Source organism: Balaenoptera acutorostrata, chromosome 6 (assembly GCF_949987535.1).
Source record: "Balaenoptera acutorostrata chromosome 6, mBalAcu1.1, whole genome shotgun sequence".
Classification (NCBI taxonomy): domain Eukaryota; kingdom Metazoa; phylum Chordata; class Mammalia; order Artiodactyla; family Balaenopteridae; genus Balaenoptera; species Balaenoptera acutorostrata.
Window position 1 is genome coordinate 113,612,154 of NC_080069.1, and position 24,064 is coordinate 113,636,217.

Sequence of the window (24,064 nt, forward strand, 5' to 3'; positions counted from 1 at the left end):
TCAGGCTCTTACTACCTCTCACCTAGACCACCTCAATAACTTCCTCTCCACTGGCCTTACTAAAACTAACCCCTACCATCTATCTCAGCTACTGTATGTCCATCTATCTCAGCTACTGTATGTATACAGTATGTTGCAACCAGAACAGTCTTCCAAAAGCACCACATGGATGGAACTCTGCCTGTTTCCTGGTATCCCACTAACACTTAGACATGAGCATATTGGGAGGCAATTGAGGAGACAGCATGACTTCCTGCTTCGAATCCCAGCTCTGCCACTTACTGTGTGACATTGGACAAATTACAAATTACTTGACTCTTTTGAGCCTGCCTTCTCATTTGTAAAAAAAAAATAATACCTTCCTCAGAGTGGTACTGAGAATATCATTTAATTAGTGTAAGTAATGAACTTAGCCCAGAGCCTGGCATATATTAATAGCTCAATAAACAATAGCTATTATTCCTTAAACAGTCCCTATACTTTCTCACACCTAGATCTTTGCTGAGATTTATTTCTTCTTCCACTTCCACTGCCTGACAAAACCCTACTCATCCTCTGGATCTACTGCAAACGCTACCTCCTTCATAAAGTTTTTTCTGATCCCCCGAACCAGCATATAGTCTCTCCCTGCTCTGTATTTTCACATTTTTGTCATGGATACGTGAAGTAAAGATGCTAAGAAAACTGGATCAGGAGTCCGACAGAGTTGAATGTGAATCCTGACTCCACCACACACTCATTCACTGACCTTAAGCAAGTTAAAGTTTGTTAATGATTCTGAGTTCCTCTTTTTTCATAAGCAGTGGAAATCCCGTAAGTAAAATGGGGGTGGAGAAGGGGGATAACAATAATAGAGACTAGCAGGTTTGTTGTAAAATACTGTGAAAAGTAATCTGGTACAGTAATTGGCACTCAATAAATGGTAGATATTCTTAACTAGCCATTATTAGCTCGCTTATTAACTTCTATATCATAATTATGATATACTTGGTCTTACCATGTACACGACAGCATGACTGAGCAGAGAAACTTAAGTCCTAATTCAGTTCTGAATTTTAATAATGAATTTGAATATGACGTATTATAACGCAAGTGACCCAGCTACAGGGAACTAATTAAAACTAAGCTAATATTCCTAAAATACAAATAGTATGAACTTATTCAATTTATTTGACTAGTGAGTCAGCTTGTAAAGAGGTAAAATAACAGCACACAGGTAAAAGCTACCTAACAGTCTCTGGCAATAGAAGGTGCTTAATAAATATAAGCTAGCCTTCCCCATCTCTATGCCCTCTGTAACGCTTAGCGTACTTCAGGAGCATAATACGTATCTATGACCAGAACACAGCTCTGTTCTTGGACGCCGTTCCTGCTTATGTTTTACATAAAATAAGGACACAATCGTTCTGCACTCCTTGAGTTCTACCACATGGGAAGAACCATACACAAGTGCTCAACCCCGGAATGTTTCACAAACTGGAAACACTTTAGAGACAGTCAATAGCGTGCACACAGAGCACTCTATTTAAAGATCCAAACAAAGCACAGGAGTATGTTATCTTTTAAAAACCTTGAAAACTCAGTGACCTGATCCAGTTAAGCAAAAGTCTACTAGAGCACTTTCCAAAGGTCTGCTCAGCCTTGACAGCAAACAGAAGATGTATTAGAAGGCCTGAACTTCACTGAAAAATAAAACTCCACTTAGAAATAGTAAAAATAGCAAATTTTATGTTGTATGTATTTTACCACAATAAAAAAAAGTTTTTAAAAGGGTATAAACACATTCCAACGTGCAATTTAAATATGTAATGTGGTAACTCCCTGGCGGTCCAGTGGTTAGGATTCAGCGTGTTCACTGCCATGGCCGGAGTTCAATCCCTGGTCCACGAACTAAGACCACGAAAACCACACAGCGTGGCCAATCAGTCAATCAATAAATAAGGAATGCATGACTATTTAACTTGCACAGGGACTGGGATTTAACTTGCACTGGGACTGGGCTAGATTACTGGATGATACTACTAATTACCATGAACCCCCAAATTTGACAGTATCTTTTTTAAAGCCATCATATGCAAGAAAAAGTGAATTACTGCCAAGAAACTTCTAGCTGACAAGTCCCTGACTAGACACAATGTATATATTACCTGTAAAAAGCTAACAAAGTCAAGAAAATACATTCTTCAGCTAAAAACTGATACTGATTTTCTTTCATCTGAAGATGGAAAGGTTACACTATCTTTCAGTTAAAGATATCAATTTATTACTACTTTCCCACTATTATCTACTTATCACAGATTTAGAATTGAAAGCCTGAGAAAAAATTCTGTAACTTCTATCCTCAATTTACCAGTTGCAGCCAAAGTAATGTTCTTAATCCTATTAATACAATAGAGTCAAATGAGCTATATTTTTCGAAGTAAACCATATAATTATTCCAATCATAGTGACATTGCTCAAAACAATAACTCTAAGCTTAGCAAGGCATAAAAAGTTTCCTAGTTATCATTCAGCTTCATCTCATTAATCTCTTACTGTTGTTGCAGCACTGGGAATACTGTGCTATAATTGTTGAAGGGTCTGGCTCCCATTAGGCCTTCATTCATTCCACAAATACCCAATGAGCATTTACTATATGCAAGATACTGTACTGGATCCTGGAAATCAACAAGGCAGATACAGTCATAAAAACCTTTAGAGTATATTCTCCTGCACTCTTTCTTCTACACCAGGATTTTTAAATACCGGACAAAAATGACATTCTATGATTTTCCCAGAGACCAAAAACACTACTATTTATTTCTGAATTTAGGAGGCTGAACCAACACATGAAAAAGATGACATATCATAACCTCTAAAAAAGAGAAGTTTTTTTAAAAGGGCTTGGTGCTTGCTCCCTCAAAAGGCATCCTGAACAGGTCTATCTTCTTTTTCTGGTCTAATTATTATTCCTTTCTTGCTTTCCCTGCAAATTTAACTCAGAAAAATTCCACAAACATTTACTTCCTTGTTTACAGTCATATAAATGAGAGAACCCAAAGAACACCAAATAGCAAATGTAACCCAGTGGGATGGGACCCTGGGCATTATAGGACAGCACCACAAATGTCAGGTCACACTCACTTGGAATAGGAGTCTACAGCCTCATCCTTCTTCACTTCTGTCTCACCCTCTGCTTTTGTGCCTTTATTTGTTTCATCCAGCCAATCTGAGACATGTTTAAGAGCACACTCAACAGTAGACACCATATTCTGAACAGCTTCAAGTTCCTCCGGAGATGGATAAATTGTTGAATGTTTCACCATAACATGGCGATCATCATTGGCAAAAGATCTAATAGATCTCTGTCAGAAGGTGAAAGGAAATTATTACTTCAATAAAAGAAATATTACCTGAAAAGGATGACTTCCAAATATATTTAAATCAAGTCATAGCATTAATTGTCAAACTGTTGTGAAACAGTTAGCACCGAGACAATGAAAAACTGCTCAAGAAAGGAAGTAAAACCCCATCCTACCAAACTCCACACCAGAAAATTAGAGATCTTTCATTCATATTTTGGAAGAGTTCACCCAAGTTACATTCACTATTATGTATATGCCACATTTTAGCTCAATCTATGTGTTTTCAATACCACGTCAAAAAAGGTCATCCATATCACACATCATCTGCAAGAAACAAGATACTTCCTAGCTTCGACAGAGTATCTAGAAATGCATATGGGTGACTCATGATACCCAGTCACTCCTTTCCAAACTCCGGGACACTTCTGCATCTAGAAAAATTGAGATTTTGTAATATAGTAATAACACAAAATACAAAGTTATGTGTGAACAAGATAGTAAAACTATGGACCACATTAGAATATTATTTATTATTTGGCATTCAAACTTTGGTGTGAAGCTTTAATTTTTTAAATAGATTAGTAAGAGATATTCCAAATTCCAGAATGGGGAAAATACATATTGTAAAAGAATTAATTTCCCAAACTAATTTACAAATGTATTCACCTTCTCAATCAAAATCCCCTCAAGATAGATTTACTTTAATACTCAACAAAAATAATTTTAAAGCTCATTTTGGGGGGGCGGGGAAGTCATGAGTGTATCAAGAACTATTCTACAAAGGTGGATGGGTGGTACCATTATGCTAAAATAAAATATCAAAAATTTTAAAAGCAATAATTAAAATGACATGCTGGCCCAGAAATCAGTGGAACAGATTACAGTCTAGAAACAGAATGAATTTCATGAAAATTTAATAGAGAAGATCCTTCACACTCATGAGTCACACATGCAAAAACCTTTGAATATTTCCAAATTTACAAATACCATAAAGACACTTGTACCAGTACAGAGCAAAATGAACAAGGAAAACTTGGTGAGTTTCCATAAAGCCAAAAGTATTTGACTCAAAGGGTGGCTACAGTGCCCTAACTTACATGAAATTATGTGCTAGCAGACAGTAAATATTATGTTTTAAAGTTTTTACTGCAAAATAAAATATTTGCAACGCTTTATCAGTCTTGTCTCTTTTGTTTTTGTTTGAATGTCAATCTTTTAAAATCAGATTAATTTGGACACTAGTAAATTAATACCACAGTATCACTGTCCCCTACAAAATGAAGCAAGCTATAACTAAAAAGGTAAGTAATCCTTTGAAACCCTCAATTATTACTTAATAAAAGTACTAAAATCAATCATGAAGCTTTCTTTTTTTCTAGATAAAAGCCATCTCTGTCTAGATTTCTTTCTTGCTCTCAAAGTCCATGACCAGTTTTCCAACTGGAGAAGTTTTTTGCTACAAAGAAAAAAACTTTTTAACCCCTTCATGAGATTTACTTATATATCCCAAAATACGTTAACAAGAAAACAAAAGAGCCATGTAACAAATTGGAGATGCTAGGTTGTTCCAGGGATTATAACTTATTGATAGTTAACTTGCTCTTTAAAGAAAAAATTCCACTAATATTTTAGTTCTGGATGGTGGGGGAAAAAATGTTAACTTGAGATTTTCTCTGTCATTTAGTTTTATGATGAGTTACTAAGTTACTAAATTAAGTTACTCAGTCCTGCACACTGGCCACACCTTAGGAAAATTACATACTGCTACCTAACACAAACCTTTGGCCTTTCTCTCACAAAAAACATAAGACTGCCAATGTTAAATCCAAGAATCTACTGGATGTGATAGGACAAACATCATGAAACAGTGATGAAAGAACTGAATGAATGGTATTACCACCCCCAAAAAAGAAAGCTACCTTATTTACCCAAATAAGCTCCATATTGATTTTTTTTTTTAACATTTCCACAGGGTTTCTTCTATAATTTTTTTTTAAATTTATTTATTATTTATTTATTTATGTCTGTGTTGGTCTTCGTTTCTGTGCGAGGGCTTTCTCTAGTTGCGGCAAGTGGGGGCCACTCTTCATCGCGGTGCACAGGCCTCTCATTATCGTGGCCTCTCTTTTTGCGGAGCACAGGCTCCAGATGCGCAGGCTCAGCAATTGTGGCTCACGGGCCCAGTTGCTCTGCGGTATGTGGGATCTTCCCAGACCAGGGCTCGAACCCGTGTCCCCTGCATTGGCAGGCAGATTCTCAACCACTGCGCCACCAGGGAAGCCCTCCATATTGATTTTAAGTATTACAAAAATTAAATTGGAAGAACTATGCAGAAACAGAAAGTTCTCTTTCAAACCTGAGATCTAAGGCAAAGGAACAGGAGAAACTGGAAAACACCTACTGACCAATTAAATTACGTAAACACAAAATTTCTACACCAGACATCTAAAGCTACATTTAAAATGAATAAACTAGGAAAGGAATTTTCATCAATTATGACAAGTAATACATATAAAGCATTTCTTTAAGTTCTAAGAATATCAAGACTACAGTAGATAAATAAGCTGAAAAGGCAAATAATTCATATGGGAAGAAACACAAGTTACACTGTCATTTTTCACATCTCACCATAAAAGTAAATGACAGAGAAAATCCCAAGTTAACATTTTTCCGCACCATCCAGAACTAAAATATTAGTAGAATTCCTTCTTTAAAGAGTAAGTCAACTAAGTGATAACCTCTAAAACAAATTTTTTAAAAATCAAATGTCATTTAAAGAAATACCATCAGACTTGCTAAACAACATATTTCAAACATACTGATGATTAATATTTTTGTGCTTTTTCCCACTTACAACATCTTTTTTAAGCCTTTTCTCACTTATGGAAAAATTCACACAGCATCCTCCAGAACCAAAATACGAGGAGAAAAATATTCAGCACATTTTACCAATTAAAAAGTTAGGCACCAGATGTTATGACCTCATGTAACATCTCAAATTCAATTTAAGTATTAACTTTCTACAAAAAGCAAGGTTTCCATGATATTCAGTTCAGTGCCCCCAATACACTCAACACCTGACCCTATTATTTTAAAATTAAAAGCATGTGAAAAAAGGTGTCTTTTTTTTTTTTTTTTTTTAAATTTTATTTATTTATTTTTGGCTGTGTTGGGTCTTCGTTTCTGTGCGAGGGCTTTCTCTAGTTGCGGCGAGCGGGGGCCACTCTTCATCGCGGTGCGCGGGCCTCTCACTATCGCGGCCTCTCTTGCTGCGGAGCACAGGCTCCAGACGCACAGGCTCAGTAGTTGTGGCTCACGGGCCCAGTTGCTCCGTGGCATGTGGGATCCCCCCAGACCAGGGCTCGAACCCGTGTCCCCTGCATTGGCAGGCGGATTCTCAACCACTGCGCCACCAGGGAAGCCCAAAGGTGTCTTTTTGAGTTAAATACTCACACATTTTATAAACTCCAAACCCTTCATATCATTACTTAAAGGACTGGCTCAGGATTTTTAATTTCCATGGGAAAAAAACTGAGTTTCAGGCAGAAAGCTAGAGAAAAATTACATAATTTCAAGTTCAAGGTCACCTTAGCCATGTGTATCAGTTTGCTAATGCCAGTTTTATTAGAAAATATTATTTATGAGCATTCCCTCCTTTGTATTTAATAATTTACGGCCTGCAGGCTCATGGGGCTCCATCTTGTGGTTTAAAGGGCTCGTAATAAATCTGAACTCATTTGCTTTGCTTAAATAGTAGAATGCCATCTTTAGCTGATACACTGGAGCAAAAAATTACCACCACTGTTTTTCACTTGCCCTCACTGTTAACGGTTCCCACTTTAAGCGACTGAGATCTCTGGTAACTAAATTAAGGAAACATAAATAATAACCTACCATGGTTTTCTACAGTATTTTAGCTTCTTCTTCCGATCCTTTTCCCTCTTTCTTGTCGTCTTCACTAGACACTGTTTTCTGTGACAGTACCTCCTCATAAGCCTGAGTCCCCTGACAGCTCAGAGTCAATATGGCAAAGGTGTTTGAAGAATTGTTCTCTAGAATACACCTGCAAGAGAAAAAGAAAAACAACTTTTCAAAAATGCTTATTTACAATTAGTCTCATATCAGAGTGTGGAACCCATAAACATGTTATTGACTAAAATGAAACAGTCTTTATAGAGGAAAATTACTTCATTTTAAACAAAAAGCTAATACATCCTTTGAAGGCCCGGGCCCAAGAGCCTAAGTGATATGGCCAGAAAAATAACCCCCCTGGTAGCCACAATGTGGCAGCTGGCTGACTTGCACTCAATGAAATGAATATATTAACAGACACAGATTCATTAAAGAAGTACAACCTGAAAAAGTAATACTACTACTGGTGGCAAAAATGTTACAATTAACCATGAGATTTTCAACAGAAATTGGCATTAGTCAGACTTATCTGAAAAGTAGGTAAGACACCTGAAAATATAACACTGTTGATTGTAACCATGAAGCTTTTCCATTTGATACTGCCATCAGATTTACAGCAAATGTTGGAACCATGTTTCATCTTCAATCATTTTAGGCCTAAAATTCAGAATGCTTTTTTGGCTCTGCTTCCCTAACCCCCAAGAGACCCTACTTCCCTCTCAACCTATATGCACTGTTATGCCAGACTCCTGAATATTCACTAAATCCTGATTTCATTACCCATGGATGACTCTCACCAGAATCCCACAGTATATTTCTGCCCAGAGGCCCAAACACCATTCTATTAACCCTTTGTTCCACTTTTATAAGATTTTATTCCAGATAAGGTAAAAAATAAGCTTTTCTGAGCACTTAAGTCCTTATATAAGCCCAGTGGTAAAAAACAAAAAAACTAGAGAGAGACCACTAAAATAGAACATATGCTTTACATGGTTATCAGGAGTAACACACACCAAAGGATATGTAAACACCCACAAAGAAAGAGCTCCCTCTTCATCTCAATATCTTTCCTTTAAATTTTCCCGTAAATAATGAAACCCCCTTTTACTTTTATCTACAATAATTTCCTATCAGTTGCTCTCTTAAAGAAAAAAATCCTTTTTTAATTCTTGGGACCAGGAAAATTAAAGGTGACATTTAACTCTCCCCAAACTACAAATGAAAAAACAGACCCACATTTATAGTCAAATGATACTCAGTTGTGACCTACATGCAACACTATTCATATCTTATAACCAACTTAGGGACTGACTCTGACTTACAAAATGCACCTGAAATAAGCTAGTGAAGACTGATTTTTTTAAAATTATGTAACAACTAATAGATAGAACTTACTTTGATTACTACACATATCAAATCAAGGTAAGGAGGGAACACATAATGCTGCAATTCATAGGGTCCTTTTATACAACAAAGTTAAGAAACAAACTAAAACATGATCCCATGGTAAGAGATATCTCAAAGATCCTCCTGTCACTAAAATTATACCTTTTGTATAAAGATCGTACTATACAATTTAGAGTCTTTGGCACTTCCCATTCCCAACCCTACTCCATTCTAGAAGAGTCAACCATTCAGTACTTAGCTGTGAATCCTGCAGCCAAAGATTGCTGCACTGATGAGAACTGAACTGAACTACTCACAGGTGGGAACTGAAAACAAAGTCCACAAGCTGCTCGCTATAAAAAGGTAAAACCAATAAGTCAAACATATTAAGAAAGTTAACTGAAAGCAGAAAAAGAGGGAAGAATGTTAAGTAAAAGCTGATGTAGTGGAGAAACTGTGGATCACCAATAGCACTTTTCAGTCATCAGTATGGAGAGTAACCACCCTACCTATACATCAAGAAGCTCTGGGCTCATTCTTGCCGCTTTTATTCAACATAGTTTTGGAAGTCCTAGCCACAGCAATCAGTGAAGAAAAAGAAATAAAAGGAATCCAAACTGGAAAGGAAGTAAAACCATCACTGTCTGCAGATGACATGATACTATACATGGAAAACCCTAAAGATATCACCAGAAAACTACTAGAGCTCATCAGTGAATTTGGTAAAGTTGCAGGATACAAAATTAATACGGAAATCTGTTGCATTTCTATACACTAACAATGAAGTATCAAAAAGAGAAATTAAGGAAACAACCCCATTTACTATCGCATCAAAAAGAATAAAATACCAAATCTACCTAAGAAGGCAAAAGACCTGTACTCTGAAAACTACAAGACACTGATGACAGAAACTGAAGATGACACAAACAGATAAATATACCATGTTCTTGGATTGGAAGAATCAATACTATTAAAATGGCCATACTACCCAAGGCAATCTACAGACTCAATACAATTCCTATCAAATTACCAATGGCATTTTCCACAGAACTAGAAAAAAAATTTTTTTAATTCGTATGGAAACACAAAAGACCCCGAATAGCCAAAACAATCTTGAGAAAGAACAGAGCTGGAGGAATCAAGCTCCCTAGCTTCAGACTATGCTACAAAGCTACAGTAATCAAAACAGTATGGTACTGCCACAAAAACAGACACATAAATCAATGGAACAGGGTAGAGAGCCCAGAAATAAACCCATGCACTTATGGTCAGTTAATGTATGACAAAGGAGGCAAGAATATTCAATGGAGAAAAGGCAGTCTCTTCAATAAGTGGTGATGGGAAAACTGGACAGCTGCATGTTAAAGAATAAAATTAGAACATTCTCTAACACCATACACAAAAATAAACTCAAAATGGATTAAAGACCTGTATATAAGACTGGATACTATAAAACTCCTAGAGAAAAACATAGGCAGAACACTCTTTGACATAAACTGCAGCAATGTTTTTTTGGATCCGTCTTCTAAAGTAAAGGAAATAAAAGCAAAAATAAACAAATGGGACCTAGTTAAACTTAAAAGCTTTTGCATAGCAAAGGAAACCATCAACAAAACAAAAAGACAACCTACTGAATGGGAGAGAATATTTGCAAACCATATGATGGATAAGGGGTTAATAACCAACATATGTAAATGGCTCACACGACTCAGTATCAAATAAACAGACCCAATTTAAAAGTCGCAGAAGAAATGAATAGACATTTTTCTAAAGAGGAAATGCAGATGGCCAACAGGAACATGAAAAGATGCTCAACATAGCTAATCATCAGTGAAACGCAAATCAAAACCACAATGAGATATCATCTCACACCTGTTAGAATGGCTATCATCACGAATAACAAATGTTGGCGAGGAGGTTGAGAAAAGGGACCCCTCAAACACTGTTGGAGGGAATGTAAACTGGTGCAGCCACTGTGGAAAACAGTGTAGACGTTTCTCAAAAAACTAAAAATAGAACTACCTTATGACCCAGCAATTCCAGTCCTGGGAATACATCTTAAAAAAACCAAAAACACTAATTCGAAAAGATGCACACACCCGAATGTTCACAGCAGAATTATTTACAATTGCCAAGAAATGGAAGCAACATAAGTGTCCACCAACAGATGAATGGATAAAGAAGATGTGGTCTATATGTATTGGGTTGGCCAAAAGGTTCGTCTGGTTTTTTCCCGTAAGACGGCTCTAGTAGCACTTGGTTGTCTTTAACTTCATTCAAAACAATTTTGTTAGATTGTATGTGACAGCTGTCATATCAGCGTGCATTTAAAAAAAGACTTAAGGAGACACAGGTTTGAGCCCTGGTCCCAGAGGATCCCACATGCCGCAGAGCAACTAAGCCCGTGAGCCACAACTACTGAGACTACACTCTGAGAAGCTCACGCACCACAACAAAGAGTAGCCCCCGCTCTCCACAACTAGAGAAAGCCCACACGCAGCAATGAAGACCCAACACAGCCAATAAATAATTTTAAAAATAAAAAAATTAAAAACACTTGGGAGTTTTAAATAAAATAAATAAAGACTTATCAAAATGGGTGAATTTTTGTGTAGCCATTTTAATACTGAAGATGGAAGAAAAAAAGCAACATTTTCGGCATATTGTGCTTTATTATTTCAAGAAAGGTAAAAACACACTGAAACGCAAAAAAAAGATTTGTGCACTGTATGGAGAAGGTGCTGTGACTGATCAAACGTGTCAGAGTGGTTTGCGAAGTTTCGTGCTGGAGATTTCTTGCTGGACGATGCTCCACGGTCAGGTAGACCAGTTGAAGTTGATAGCGATCAAATTGAAACAATACTTGAGAAGTGAACGTTATACCACATGGGAGATAGCGGACATACTCAAAGTACCCAAATCAAGCGCTGAAAATCATTTGCACCAGCTTGGTTATGCTCATCACTTTGATGTTTGGGTTCCACATAGGTTAAGCGAAAAAAACCTTCTTGACCGTATTTCTGCAGCAATTCTCTACTTAAAACGTAATGAAAACGTTCCGTTTTTAAAACAAATTGTGATGGATGATGAAAAGTGGATATTGTACAATAATGTGGAATGGAAGAGATCATGGGGCAAGTGAGATGAACCACCACCAACCACACCAAAGAAGGTGATGTTGTGTATATGGTGGGACTGGAAGGGAGTCCTCTATTATGAGCTCTTTCTGGAAAACCAAATGATTAATTCCAACAAGTATTGCTCCCAATTAGACCAACTGAAAGCGGCACTTGACGAAGTGTCCAGAATTAGTCAACAGAAAACGCATAATCTTCCATCAGGATAACACAAGACTGCATGTTTCTTTCATGACCAGGCAAAAACTGTTACTGTTTGGCTGGGAAGTTCTGATTCATCCGCCATATCCAGACATTGAATCTTCGGATTTCCATTTATTTTGGTCTTCACAAAATTCTCTTAATGGAAAAATTTCAATTCCTTGGAAGACTGTAAAGGCACCTGGAACAGTTCTTTGCTCAAAAATATAAAAAGTTTTGGGAAGATGGAATTATGAATTTGCCTGAAAAATGGCAAAGGTAGTGGAACAAAATGGTGAATATGTTGTTCAATAAAGTTCTTGGTGAAAGTGAAAAATGTGTCTATTATTTTTACTTAAAAATCAAAGGAACTTTTTGGCCAACCCAATACAATGGAATACTACTCAGCCATAAAAAAGAACAAAATTTTGCCCTTTGTTGCAACATGGATGGACTTAGAGGGCATTATGCTAAGTGAAATAAGTCAGAAAGAGAAAGACAAATACTGTATGATATCACTTATATGTGGAATCTAAAAAATACAACAAACTAGTGAACATAACACAAAAAGAAGCAGACTCACAGATACAGAGAATAAACTAGTGGTTACTGGCAGGGGGTGGGGGGACAAAACAGTGGTAGGGGAGTAGGAGATACAAACTATTGGGTATAAGATAGGCCACAAGGATGTACTGTACAACACAGGGACTATAGCCAATATTTTGTAATAACTGTAAATGGAGTGTAGCCTTTTAAAATTGTATAAAAAATTAAAAATTAAAAAATTTTTTTTAAAAAGCAGCTCTGGGAACTTCAGGGTATTATAGCATAGTGCAATAATTCATGATATCATCTCAGAATCATATTCTGTCGATGCTGTAAAAGGAAATTAGAAATCATCTGGTCCAATTCCACCCACCCCTCAGTTTAAAGTGAACTACAATCAGAGATACCAAAGAAGTCACACAACTAATCAGGGACAAAGTGTTGTCCAAAACCTAAGTCATAGCCCAGTGACTTTTCCCTACTATATCTGATTGAAAAAAAAAAAGTTATATTTGGTAGACTGTGAGCTGATAGAAACTGCAACACATTTTTGAAGAGTTTCTCTCTAAAAAAATGATTAAATTAGTAGATAAAATTCTGGCCTTGAAATTTAAAAAAAGACTCAACTTCACCATTTAATAGCTCTGTGACCTTAGAAAGTTATGTGACTCAAAATCACTTAATTTCCTTGGGTCTCAGTTTTCTTAACCTAAACAGTGAGAAAATATTCCACTACTAATTAACAGCTAACAGTTATGGGACTCACATTCTGTACCAGGCACTGTTCTAAGAGCTTTTGATATATTAATTCATTTAATCCTCACAACAATCTTTTTTTTAAATTTATTTGGCTACATCGGGTCCCAGTTGCGGCACGCGGGATCTTCATTGCAGCATGCAGGTTGCGGTGCGTGGGCTCCAGAGTGCACAGGCTCAGTAGCTGTGGCGCACGGGCTTAGACGTCCTGTGGCATGTGGGATCTTAGTTCCCCAACGAGGGATTGAACCCGAGTCCCCTACATTGGAAAGTAGATTCTTAACCACTGGACCACCAGGGAAGTCCCACAACAATCTTAATATCTCCACTTAACATATAAGGAAGCTAGAGCATAAAGAGACAATATAATCTAATTAAAATCACAAAGCAAAAGTACATAGCAGAGCTAAGATTCAAACCAAGACAATCCCTTTCCATAATATTTTTGCTCTAAAGGCACTTACACTTCTGTTAGTGGATAAACTTTAGCTCTTTCAAAAAAATATGTCTATGTGAATTACAAAGGCCATATAGGACACAGGCTTTGGAGTCAGGTCTAGATTCAACTACCAACTTCTCTTAGCCAGAGCTTTCTCACCTGTGCAATGAGGTGAACAGTATTTACTTCAAACTAAATGAGACAGGTTATTAAAAATACTTAAAAGTATCTGGCATATAGTACATGCTCAATATATGGCTTCAGAAGGGAAAAAACCTCAAGTATCAAATAAAATGTTTTGCTTATATATCAGATATACGTTCTCTGATATTTATATCAGATATATATTTCTCTGAAAAACAGAGCTCAGAAAAACATTAGCTGTGTTCTACTTACTAAGTAAGAGTAGTTGTATGCAGAGGGTGGAGTGTGTATATATGGGCACGTGTGTGCCTGTGTATCACTTTTTCTATTAACTACTATTTTTTCAATTAATAGACATTGTTTTTTTAGAGCAGCCTTAGGTTTACAGAAAAATTGAGCAGGAAATAGAAAGAATCCCATATACCACTTCTCCCTAACACACACACACACACAGTTTCCCCTATTATCAACACTTGCATTAGTGTGGTACATTTGTTACAATTAATGAACCAATGTTAATACAATATTATTAACTAAAGACCACAGTTTACATCAGGGTTCATTCTTTGTGTTATACCTTCTCTGAGTCTTGACAAAAGGATTATGACATGCACCCACCATTACAGAATCATCCAGAACAGTTTCACTGCTCTAAAAATCCCAGGCTCCACCTATTTGACCCTCCCTCTTCCAAATGTCACATAGTTGAAATCATACAGTATGTAGTCTTTTCACTAAGCCATATGCACTTAAGATTCCTCCACGCCGGGACTTCCTTGGTAGAGCAGTGGTTAAGAATCTGCCTGCCAAAGGCAGGGGACACGGGTTGGAGCCCTGGTCCGGGAAGATCCCACATGCCGCAGGGCAACTAAGCTCGTGAGCCACAACTACTGAACCTGCGATCTAGATCTCGCGCTCTAGAGCCCACGTGCCACAACTACTGAAGCCCATGTGCTTAGAGCCTGTGCTCAGCAACAAGAGAAGCCACCGCAATGAGAAGCCTGCGCACCGCAACGAAGAGTAGCCCCCGCTCACCACAATCAGAGAAACCCCGCGCGCAGCAACGAAGACCCAACGCAGCCATAAATTAAATAAATAAATATTTTTTAAAAAGATTCCTCCATGTCATTTCTTTTATCACTGAAAAATATTCCACTGTCTGGATATACCACAGTTTGTTTATCCATTCACCTATCAAGTTTTGGCAATTATGAATAAAGCTGCTGTAAACATTCGTGTGCAGGTTTTCAACCCATTTGGGTAAATACCAAGGACTTTGACCACAGGATCATATGGTGAAACTATGTTTAGTTTTGTAAGAAACTTCCAGACTGTCTTTCATCCAAAGTAGCTGTACCATTTTGCATTCCCACCAGGAAAGAATGAGAGTTCCTGCTGCTCCACATCCTCATCAGCATTTGGTGCTGTCAAAGTTTGGGTCTTCAGCCATTCTAATAGGTGTGTAATGGTATCTCACTATCATCTGAAATTGAAATTCCTTGATGACGTATGATGTTGAGCATCTTTTCATATGCTTATTTGCCATGTGTATGTCTTCTTTAGTGAGGTGTCTGTTCAGGTCTTCTACCCTTTTTTTAATTGGGTTGTCTGTTTAATTTTATGACTTCTTTGTATATTTTGGATACCAGTCCTTTATCTGATATGTGTTTTGCGAAGATTTTCTCCCAATCTGGTACTTGTCTTCTCATCCTCTTAAGAGTGTCTTTCAAAAAACAGAAGTTTTTAGTTTTAATGAATCCCAGCTTATCAAATTTTTCCTTCATGGATCATATTTTTGGTGGCATTGTATGTCCTTTTTAACTGACCTTTAAAGGTGAAAGCTTTAGATGTCAGGCTACCCAGCCTACAAAGCTAGGTTTTTGTATGTATGAATATTAGACCCTTTTCTTAGGAGCAAATCTCAAAACTGGAGAATGGGGCTTCCCTGGTGGTGCAGTGGTTGAGAATCTGCCTGCCAATGCAGGGGACACGGGTTCAAGCCCTGGTCTGGGAAGATCCCACATGCCGCGGAGCAACTAAGCCCGTGTGCCACAACTACTGAGCCTGCGCGTCTGGAGCCCGTGCTCCGCAACAAGAGAGGCCGCTACAGTGAGAGGCCCGCGCACTGCGATGAAGAGTGGTCCCCACTTGCCGCAACTAGAGAAAGCCCTCGCACAGAAACGAAGACCCAACACAGCCATAAATGAATGAATAAATAAATGAATAAATAAAAATTTAAAAAAAAATGGAGAATGACAATGCTTTCTATATTCAAACTATAAAATTTAGTCAAATATTTAGGAATTTTTCTGAAATGAAATTAGGAGAAAATATTAAAAATTAAGGCAAAAAATATTTAAATATACTTACTTTCTTAAAAGATTCCAAATAATGTCTTGTAAACAGTGTGACATAGAATCCAAGAAATTATTTACTCTCAAAATAATAACTGAATAGAAAACTTTAAATTTTGCTAATACTAACATCTGCAACCTCTCCAGAAGGAGCTATGTGAAAATCAAATATCCAGGCTCTACTTCTCCATTACAAAAGAACAATCACATGTCCACTATATTAAAGATGGGCAAATAAAATTAGAAAAAGATACCTCACTGATACGCCAAGAGGATTACTTTAAGATAAAGAGATTTACCAGTAAATACATACTTACTAATTGCCTGTTCTGTACTTGGTACTGTGCTTCATAGCACAGGGCATATGAAAATGAACTAATTCAGATACATTAAGAAAAGAGCAAATACATATAAATTCAATACTTCCTCCAAATCCCTTCAAATAAACTAAACTTTCCCTACGTGGTGGCATCCAGTTTCTGTACAATACTAATGTGAAAAGAATACTGAATTTCCGTACTTTCCTCTGAAAATTTCCTTTTATTTTCTATATTAAAACGGCACTAGGGGAATGCTAAACTGAAAAACCTATAAATTACATATACCTACTCCAAAAATCCAGCTCTTCATCCCTACCCCAAAACACCTATAATGATGGAAAAGCTCAATCCCACCACATCACTTGAAGCCTTGCAACACTGGGCTCAGGCCAAAAGGTCCCTGCTCAATTAACAGTTTAAACAAGGACGGCACAACGGCTGCAGCCCTAACATAAAATGCACTGTACAAGCTGGCTAGGTCAATCAGAATGCTTTCTGAACACTTACTGTCAGTGAGCAGGATGAAAAAGATGTTATCAAGTAACCAATCCAAGGAAGTGGTGACAGGAAAACACATCTCCTCACTGAAAGCACACACGCTAGCCCTTCCCCATTCCTGATGGAATAGTGACAGAAGTGAAAGAACTCTATCCACCAGTTAGAGGACTCATTTGGTTAAAGAACCAAAATTCAGTGCATCTCAACAAGTCTTTATTGAGCACCTATAATAAGCCAGCCACTGTTCTAGGCACTTAGGATGCATCAGTGAACAAAACAGACAAAAATCCCTGTCCTTGTGTTTAAGTCCAGAGTGGGGAAAACAACCAAAAAACAGTAAATGTAAAAACAAGTACTTTAAACAGTATGTGAGAAGGTGTGAGGTGCTATGGAAAAGAAAGAGCAGGGGACAGCACAAGTACATGCAGGTACTATATAGAGGAGGGTGCGATTTTAAATAGATGGTCAGTCCTCATGGAGAAGGTGATGCCTGAGCAAACCTTCATGGGGTGAGGGAGTGAGCCATGCAGAGATCTCAGGAATGAGCATTCCTGGCAGGGGACGAAGACTGTGCCTGGTCAGATAGAGGCACAGGAGGCCATTGTGGCTGGATGGCTTGAGTAGGCTGGGTGGGGAGAGAAGGGCAATGAGGACTGAGGGTGGGAATGAGGAACCAGATCATACAGGGCAGAGGTTGGCAAACTTTTTCTGTAAAGGACCAGATAAAAAGTTCTTTAGGCTTTGGAGCCATAAGGTCTCTCTCTACTACTCAACTCTGCCTTTGTAGTGCAAATGTAGCCATAACACAGTGTGCAAACAAATGGGTATGGCTGTATTCCAATACAACTTTATTTATGGGAACTGAAATTTCAACTTCATATAATGTTCATGTCACAAAGTATCAGGTTTTTTTTTTTTAACCATTTAAAAACGCAAAAATCATTCTTAGCCCACAGGTCACACAAAAACAGGCAATGGATCCAAATGTGGTCCAGGGGCCACCGTTTGTCAATTCCTAATATAGGAGGTCCTTCCAGTCATCTTAAGGACTATAGCTTTTACTCTGAGTGAGATACGGAGCCCTTAGAAGGTTTTGAGCAGAGCACTGACAATATCTGGCTCATGTTTTTAAAAGATCACTATGCTTGCTATGTTGAAATACACTGCAGAGAGGGCAAGGGTGGAAGGAAGGAGACCACTAAGAAAGTTTAGCAATCAGAGTATAGATATATTCTGAAGGGAAAGATGGCATGTCTTCCTAGTAGAATGGATGTGGAGTGGGAGCGAGGTGGAGGTGTCAGGACTGACTTCAAGGTTTTTGGCCTGAGCAACTGAGTTAGGGAAGGTGCAGGGAGAGACGGTTTGGGGATTAAGAACAGGAATTCAGTTTTGGACATGTTGAGCTTGAGATAATTATTAGATATAGAAGTAGGCAACTATAGCATATGAACCTATAGTTTAGAAGAGAGATCTGGATTAGGATATAAATTTGGTACTTTTCAGCATATAGGTAGTATGCAAAGCCACAAGATCACCAAGGGAGTAGGTGTACCAATGAACGGGAAAAAGAGGCACAACTAGCCAGAGAAGTGCCTGAGAGATACTAAGAAAACGAAGACTGTGCTGTTCTGAGAGCCATGTAAAGAAAACATAAATGAGGCAAGCTCTCTGAATTCAAAACAGGAAAAGAGATACAGCATGAGAATGGAAATCCTGAGATTCAGTCCTTGTTTTACTACTAAAGATGTTTATAATTCAAAGATATGGAAGTCTTGTATACTACTGTGAATATTTTTGCCATGTTTTTTTTTTTTTTTTTTAAAGTTTTACTTGATTTTATTTATTTATTTATTTTATTTTTGGCTGTGTTGGGTCTTCGGTTCGTGCGAGGGCTTTCTCCAGTTGCGGCAAGCGGGGGCCACTCTTCATCGCGGTGCGGGGACCGCTCTTCATCGCGGTGCGCGGGCCTTTCTCTATCGCGGCCCCTCCCGTCGCGGGGCACAGGCTCCAGACGCGCAGGCTCAGCAATTGTGGCTCACGGGCCCAGCTGCTCCGTGGCATGTGGGATCTTCCCAGACCAGGGCTCGAACCCGTGTCCCCTGCATTAGCAGGCAGATTCTCAACCACTGCGCCACCAGGGAAGCCCCATGTTTTACTATTTACAGGAATTTATCCTCTCCTAAACTATTCTATCCCCACTTCAGCCCACCTTTGGGGAAAATTTTACTTTGAGAACATCAAGCTCCCCTTCAAAACCTTCAATGATGGGGACTTCCCTGGTGGCGCAGGGGTTAAGACTCCACGCTCCCAATGCAGGGAGCCTGGGTTCGATCCCTGGTCAGGGAACTATATCCCACATGAATGCCTCAACTAAGCCCGCATGCCACGACTAAGGAGCCAGCGAGCTGCAACTAAGGAGCCCACCTGCTGCAACTAAGACCAGTGCAAATTAATTAATTAATGAAATAAAATAAAATAATAAATAAATAAAATTTTAGAAAAACTTTGACTACTCAATAGCTAAACAACTGGCATTCCACTCAAATACTGGGTGTCACCAAGGCCCTCCATGATACAACACAAATGCAATTCTGTCCCTGTCATTTCTCTCATCACTGTAGTTCCAGCCAAAAAGAGAATAATGAATCTTCCCCAGAACACCATACAATGTGCTACCGCTAAGCTCCAAGTTAAACCTTTCCCTTACCTGGACTGCAACCTCTACTCCACTATGATTTGCCCTTGTTCTATTCATCAAATGTCCATCTCAAATCTACCCTTCTAGGAGGCCTTACCTAATACTTGAGGTTAATATAATTTCTTCTTTCTTTGAGCCATCCAGTCCTTTTTCAACTTCCTTTATCACATTTCTATTACTCAGTTTTAGTTATTTTTATCACAAGCTCCTTAATGAAATTACTTATCTTTATCTCCACAGCACCTACTACCATGCCCTGCACTCAGGAGAGGCTCAATAAAAATCTGAATTCAACCCTAGATTTCTCTTTCCTTAGAGAGTGCCATTAACTGTAGAATCCAAGAAGGCTCCATCTGAAACGTCACCGTCTCTTCCCATATATTTCCATGGCTGCCATCATCATAGTGACTTACAGGCAATTTCTGACTCTTCTTCCATAAGCACAGTTTCCACTATTTATTTGCCTTATTTCACCCATCTTGGATTAATCCCCCAAACTCCCTTCCACTCCTTCAGGACTTTAGTACTTAGCTCATCTCTAATTCCTGGCATAATTCTTAGTAATTTCCAGAACCGCATAGATGATCCTTCTAAAATTCTAAAATCCTTGTATTCTTTTCCTCCAATGTTCTCATCTCCTTTCCTACCCTAGGTACCCACTCCCCACCAGGGCCCATAATCTACTAACCCAACCACCTTTCAGAGTCCCTCACCCTTTGCATGCCCTCACTTCTGTCCTTATCCAACTGAAATTACACAATCCATCATCTATCACTGACTTTCACCAGCAATTGCCTTTGTTATCCTACCCTGGCAAAATCCCAACCCTGATCATACCCAACACTCTTAACTATACCCCACCAGTAACCCTGGAATGTGGCAGGGGGGTGAGGGGGAAATCACACAATAGTGCTAATTGGTTCTTTTTTTTTTTTAAGGTTTTTTTTTTTTGATATGGACCATTTTTAAAGTCCTTATTGAATTTGTTACAGAATTGCTTCTGTTTTATGTTTTGGTTTTTTGGCCGAGAGGCACGTGGGAGCTTAGCTCCCTGACAAGGGATCAAACCCATACCCTCTGCATTGGAAGGCAAAGTCTTAACCACTGGACCGCCAGGGAAGTCCCAGTTCTTTTTCTAAATTCATGATTTAACCTCAAAAGGCCCAATAATCAACAGTTCCCAAACAGGAGTGGTACTGCAACCCTGGGGGATTTAAAAACGTAAGGTAAAGTTTTCTGGTTGTCACAATGACTAGGTGGGTAATCCTGGCATTTGGTACCCTGGAATGCTAAACACCTGCAACGTCCAAGGAGCCCCATTGAAAAAAAACAAATATTCATTCACTTCCCACTTTCCTAATGATTATTTCACATCTTCTCTTGTCTCATCACATCTGTATTTTCTTCCCATATCCTCGCATTCAACTGGTCATCATCCTGCTTCCTATTTCATGCAAAATATCAACCTTGCTGCATCTTTTCCCATATAGTCTTCCTTCTTTCCTGTTTTACAAATGAACTGTCCCTATTCCTATCTAATGGAAATCTTTCCACTCAAATCCTCTAGATCCTATCCCCTCAAGAATATCACTCCAGTAATCACCCCCCTCCTCTCTCTTGAATAACTTTCCTTGACCTCTTGCCTCCCACGGCCGGATTCTCTGCCCCTCTTAAGGCATAATTCTCAAGGCATAATTCTTTGAGTTCACACTTTTGTTTTCCATTTCCTCTCCTCCCATTCTCTCTTTAAATTCACCCCAATCAGCCTCTCAACCCAATGTTCCACTGAAACAGCTCTTGTCAAGTCCCATAGGACTTCCATGGAGTTTAATGCTTTGAACAATTCTCAGCCCTCATTTCAGTCGACCTCTCAGCAACAGGTGACACAGCTGACTGCTCCCTGCTTAACCATTTTACTTCCCTTGGCTCCCATCCAGTACACTACCCTCTTTGTTCTCCCCTTACTTCATAAATTACTCTGCCGTCTCCCTTCTTTCTTATATCCACAACCTAAATGCTGGAGTGCCTCTGGACACACACCTCACTCTTAATCTCTTTACTATCCTACACACACTCCCTTGGCAATATCATCCAGGCTTGATGCTTTAAAATACCATGTGTACACTGAGGACTCCCAAATTTATATCACCCTGAGTTTCAGACTCACATTCAAGTACACAATCAACATACCTACCTAGATGTCTAATAAACATCTTAAACTTAATATGTCCCAAACCAACTAGTGACCTCCTCCCTCAAAAAAACAAAACTAAAACGAGCTTTGCTACTCACTCCCAGTCTTCGCTCTCTCAAAAGAGGGCAAATACCCCATCCTACAACAGCTCATGCCAAAAACTTGGGGGAGTCATCCTTGACACCTCTCTTCCTCTCACATCCACATCTGATCCATCACCAAATCCTTCACTTTTACCTTGTTCTCTTGCTTCCCCACCTAGTTTATTCTCAGCAAGAGTAACCACAGTGTTCCCTTTAAAATTTAAATTATGTCATGTCACAGCCAAGACATGAAAGCAACCTAAATGTCCGCCAATAGACAAATGGATAAAGAAGATGTGGTACATATATACAATGGAATATTACTCAGCCATAAAAAAGAATGAAATAGTGCTATTTGCAGCAACATGGATGGACCTATGGAGATTATCATACTAAGTGAAGTAAGTCAGACACAGAAAGATAAATATCATATGATATCACTTATATTGTGGAATCTAAAAAATGATACAAATGAACATATTTACAAAATAGAAACAGACTCACAGACATAGAAAAACTTATGGTTACCAAAGGGGAATGGTTGGGGGGAGGGATAAATTAGGAGTTGAGATTAACATATACACACTACTATATATGAAATAGATAATCAGGGACTTCCCTGGTGGCACAGTGGTTGAGACTCCACGCTCCCAATGCAGGGGGCCCGGGTTCAATCCTTGGTCAGGGAACTAGATCCCACATGCATGCTGCAACTGAGAGTTCGCATGCCACAAGTGGGGAGCCAGCAAGCCACAACTAATGAGCCCACTGGCTGCAACTAAGACCTGGCGCAACCAAATAAATATTTTTTTTTTTAATTAGTCAACAAGGACCTACTGTATAGCACAGGGAACTCTACTCAATACTTTATAATAACCTATATGGGAAAAGAATCTGAAAAAGAATAGATATGTATTAATAAAACTAAATCACTTTGCTGTACACCTGAAACTAACACAACATTGTAAATCAACTATATCCCAATATAAAATTAAAAAAAAAAAAAAAAAAAAAAGGTCATGTCATTCCTCTGCTCAGAACCTTCCAATGCTTCTGGTCTCTGAGTAAACACCTCATAATGGCCTATAAATCTCCAATAATCTGATTCCCATTAACTTCTTGGCCTCATCCCCCATCACTCCCCTCCTCACTCACTGTGTTCCACCCACACTGGTATCTCGCTATTTCTCAAACAAGGCACACAATTCCCCACCCTTGGAACCTAGCTAGTTTACCGCTGACATCCACACAACTCCTCTTACTTCTTCAGGTGTCTGCTCAAATGTCAACTTATCATAAGCCCATCTCTGATTACCCTATATAAAATAGCAGGCCCTCCTCCAGCACACTTCTGACTCTGTTCTCTCCATAGGATTTACTACTGCCATATGATATCTTTACTTTGCTTACTTTTTGTTTTGTACACATAGAACAATAACTGGCACAAAGGAGAAATTCATATGAATTTCTCAAAATATTTTCTCATATAGCATCACATTCAGTGCTTACAACAGCCCTGAAAAGTAGTAAAAAACAGAATGGTATAAATTTCATTTTTTAAACTTTTAAAATGTGAAAGCACAAATACACAAAGATGTTAAATGATTTGTCTATGATCACACATTGGCAGAGCTATCCCTAGAACTCCGGTTGGGTCTCCAGCATCTTTATGATTCATATCACTGTGTCCACAAGCAAATCAAAGAGCAGGTATATATTTAATTTTGCACAGTGATCTTTAAAAGATCTAGTCCTGGGCTTCCCTGGTGGCGCAGTGGTTGAGAGTCTGCCTGCCAATGCAGGGGACACGGGTTCGTGCCCTGGTCTGGGAGGATCCCACATGCCGCGGAGCAACTAGGCCCGTGAGCCACAACTACTGAGCCTGCGCGTCTGGAGCCTGTGCTCCGCAACAGGAGAGGCCGCGGCAGTGGGAGGCCCGCGCACCGTGATGAAGAGTGGCCCCCGCTCGCCGCAACTAGAGAAAGCCCTCGCGCAGGAACGAAGACCCAACACAGCCAATAAATAAATAAATAAATAAATAAATAATTAAAAAAAAAAAAAAAAAGATCTAGT

General features: G+C 38.7%; 1 protein-coding gene across 7 annotated transcripts in view; it reads right to left on the reverse strand.

Annotated features, from left to right (window-relative positions):
- Positions 1 to 24,064, reverse strand: part of STRBP (spermatid perinuclear RNA binding protein) — a 193,117-nt gene that overhangs the window by 59,470 nt on the left and 109,583 nt on the right. For 6 of the 7 annotated variants that reach the window (XR_009008579.1, XR_009008578.1, XM_007194704.3 and 3 more), the window contains 2 exons: positions 7,239 to 7,407; positions 3,124 to 3,344 (listed from right to left, as the gene is read on the reverse strand). Coding sequence is in view for 5 of the 7 variants with exons in the window: in XM_007194704.3 (XP_007194766.1) it covers positions 3,124 to 3,344; positions 7,239 to 7,241 (224 nt within the window). In the remaining 2 variants the exon portion in view is untranslated. The remainder of the gene's footprint in view (positions 1 to 3,123; positions 3,345 to 7,238; positions 7,408 to 24,064) is intronic. The other variant, XM_057548090.1, reaches the window with a different exon arrangement.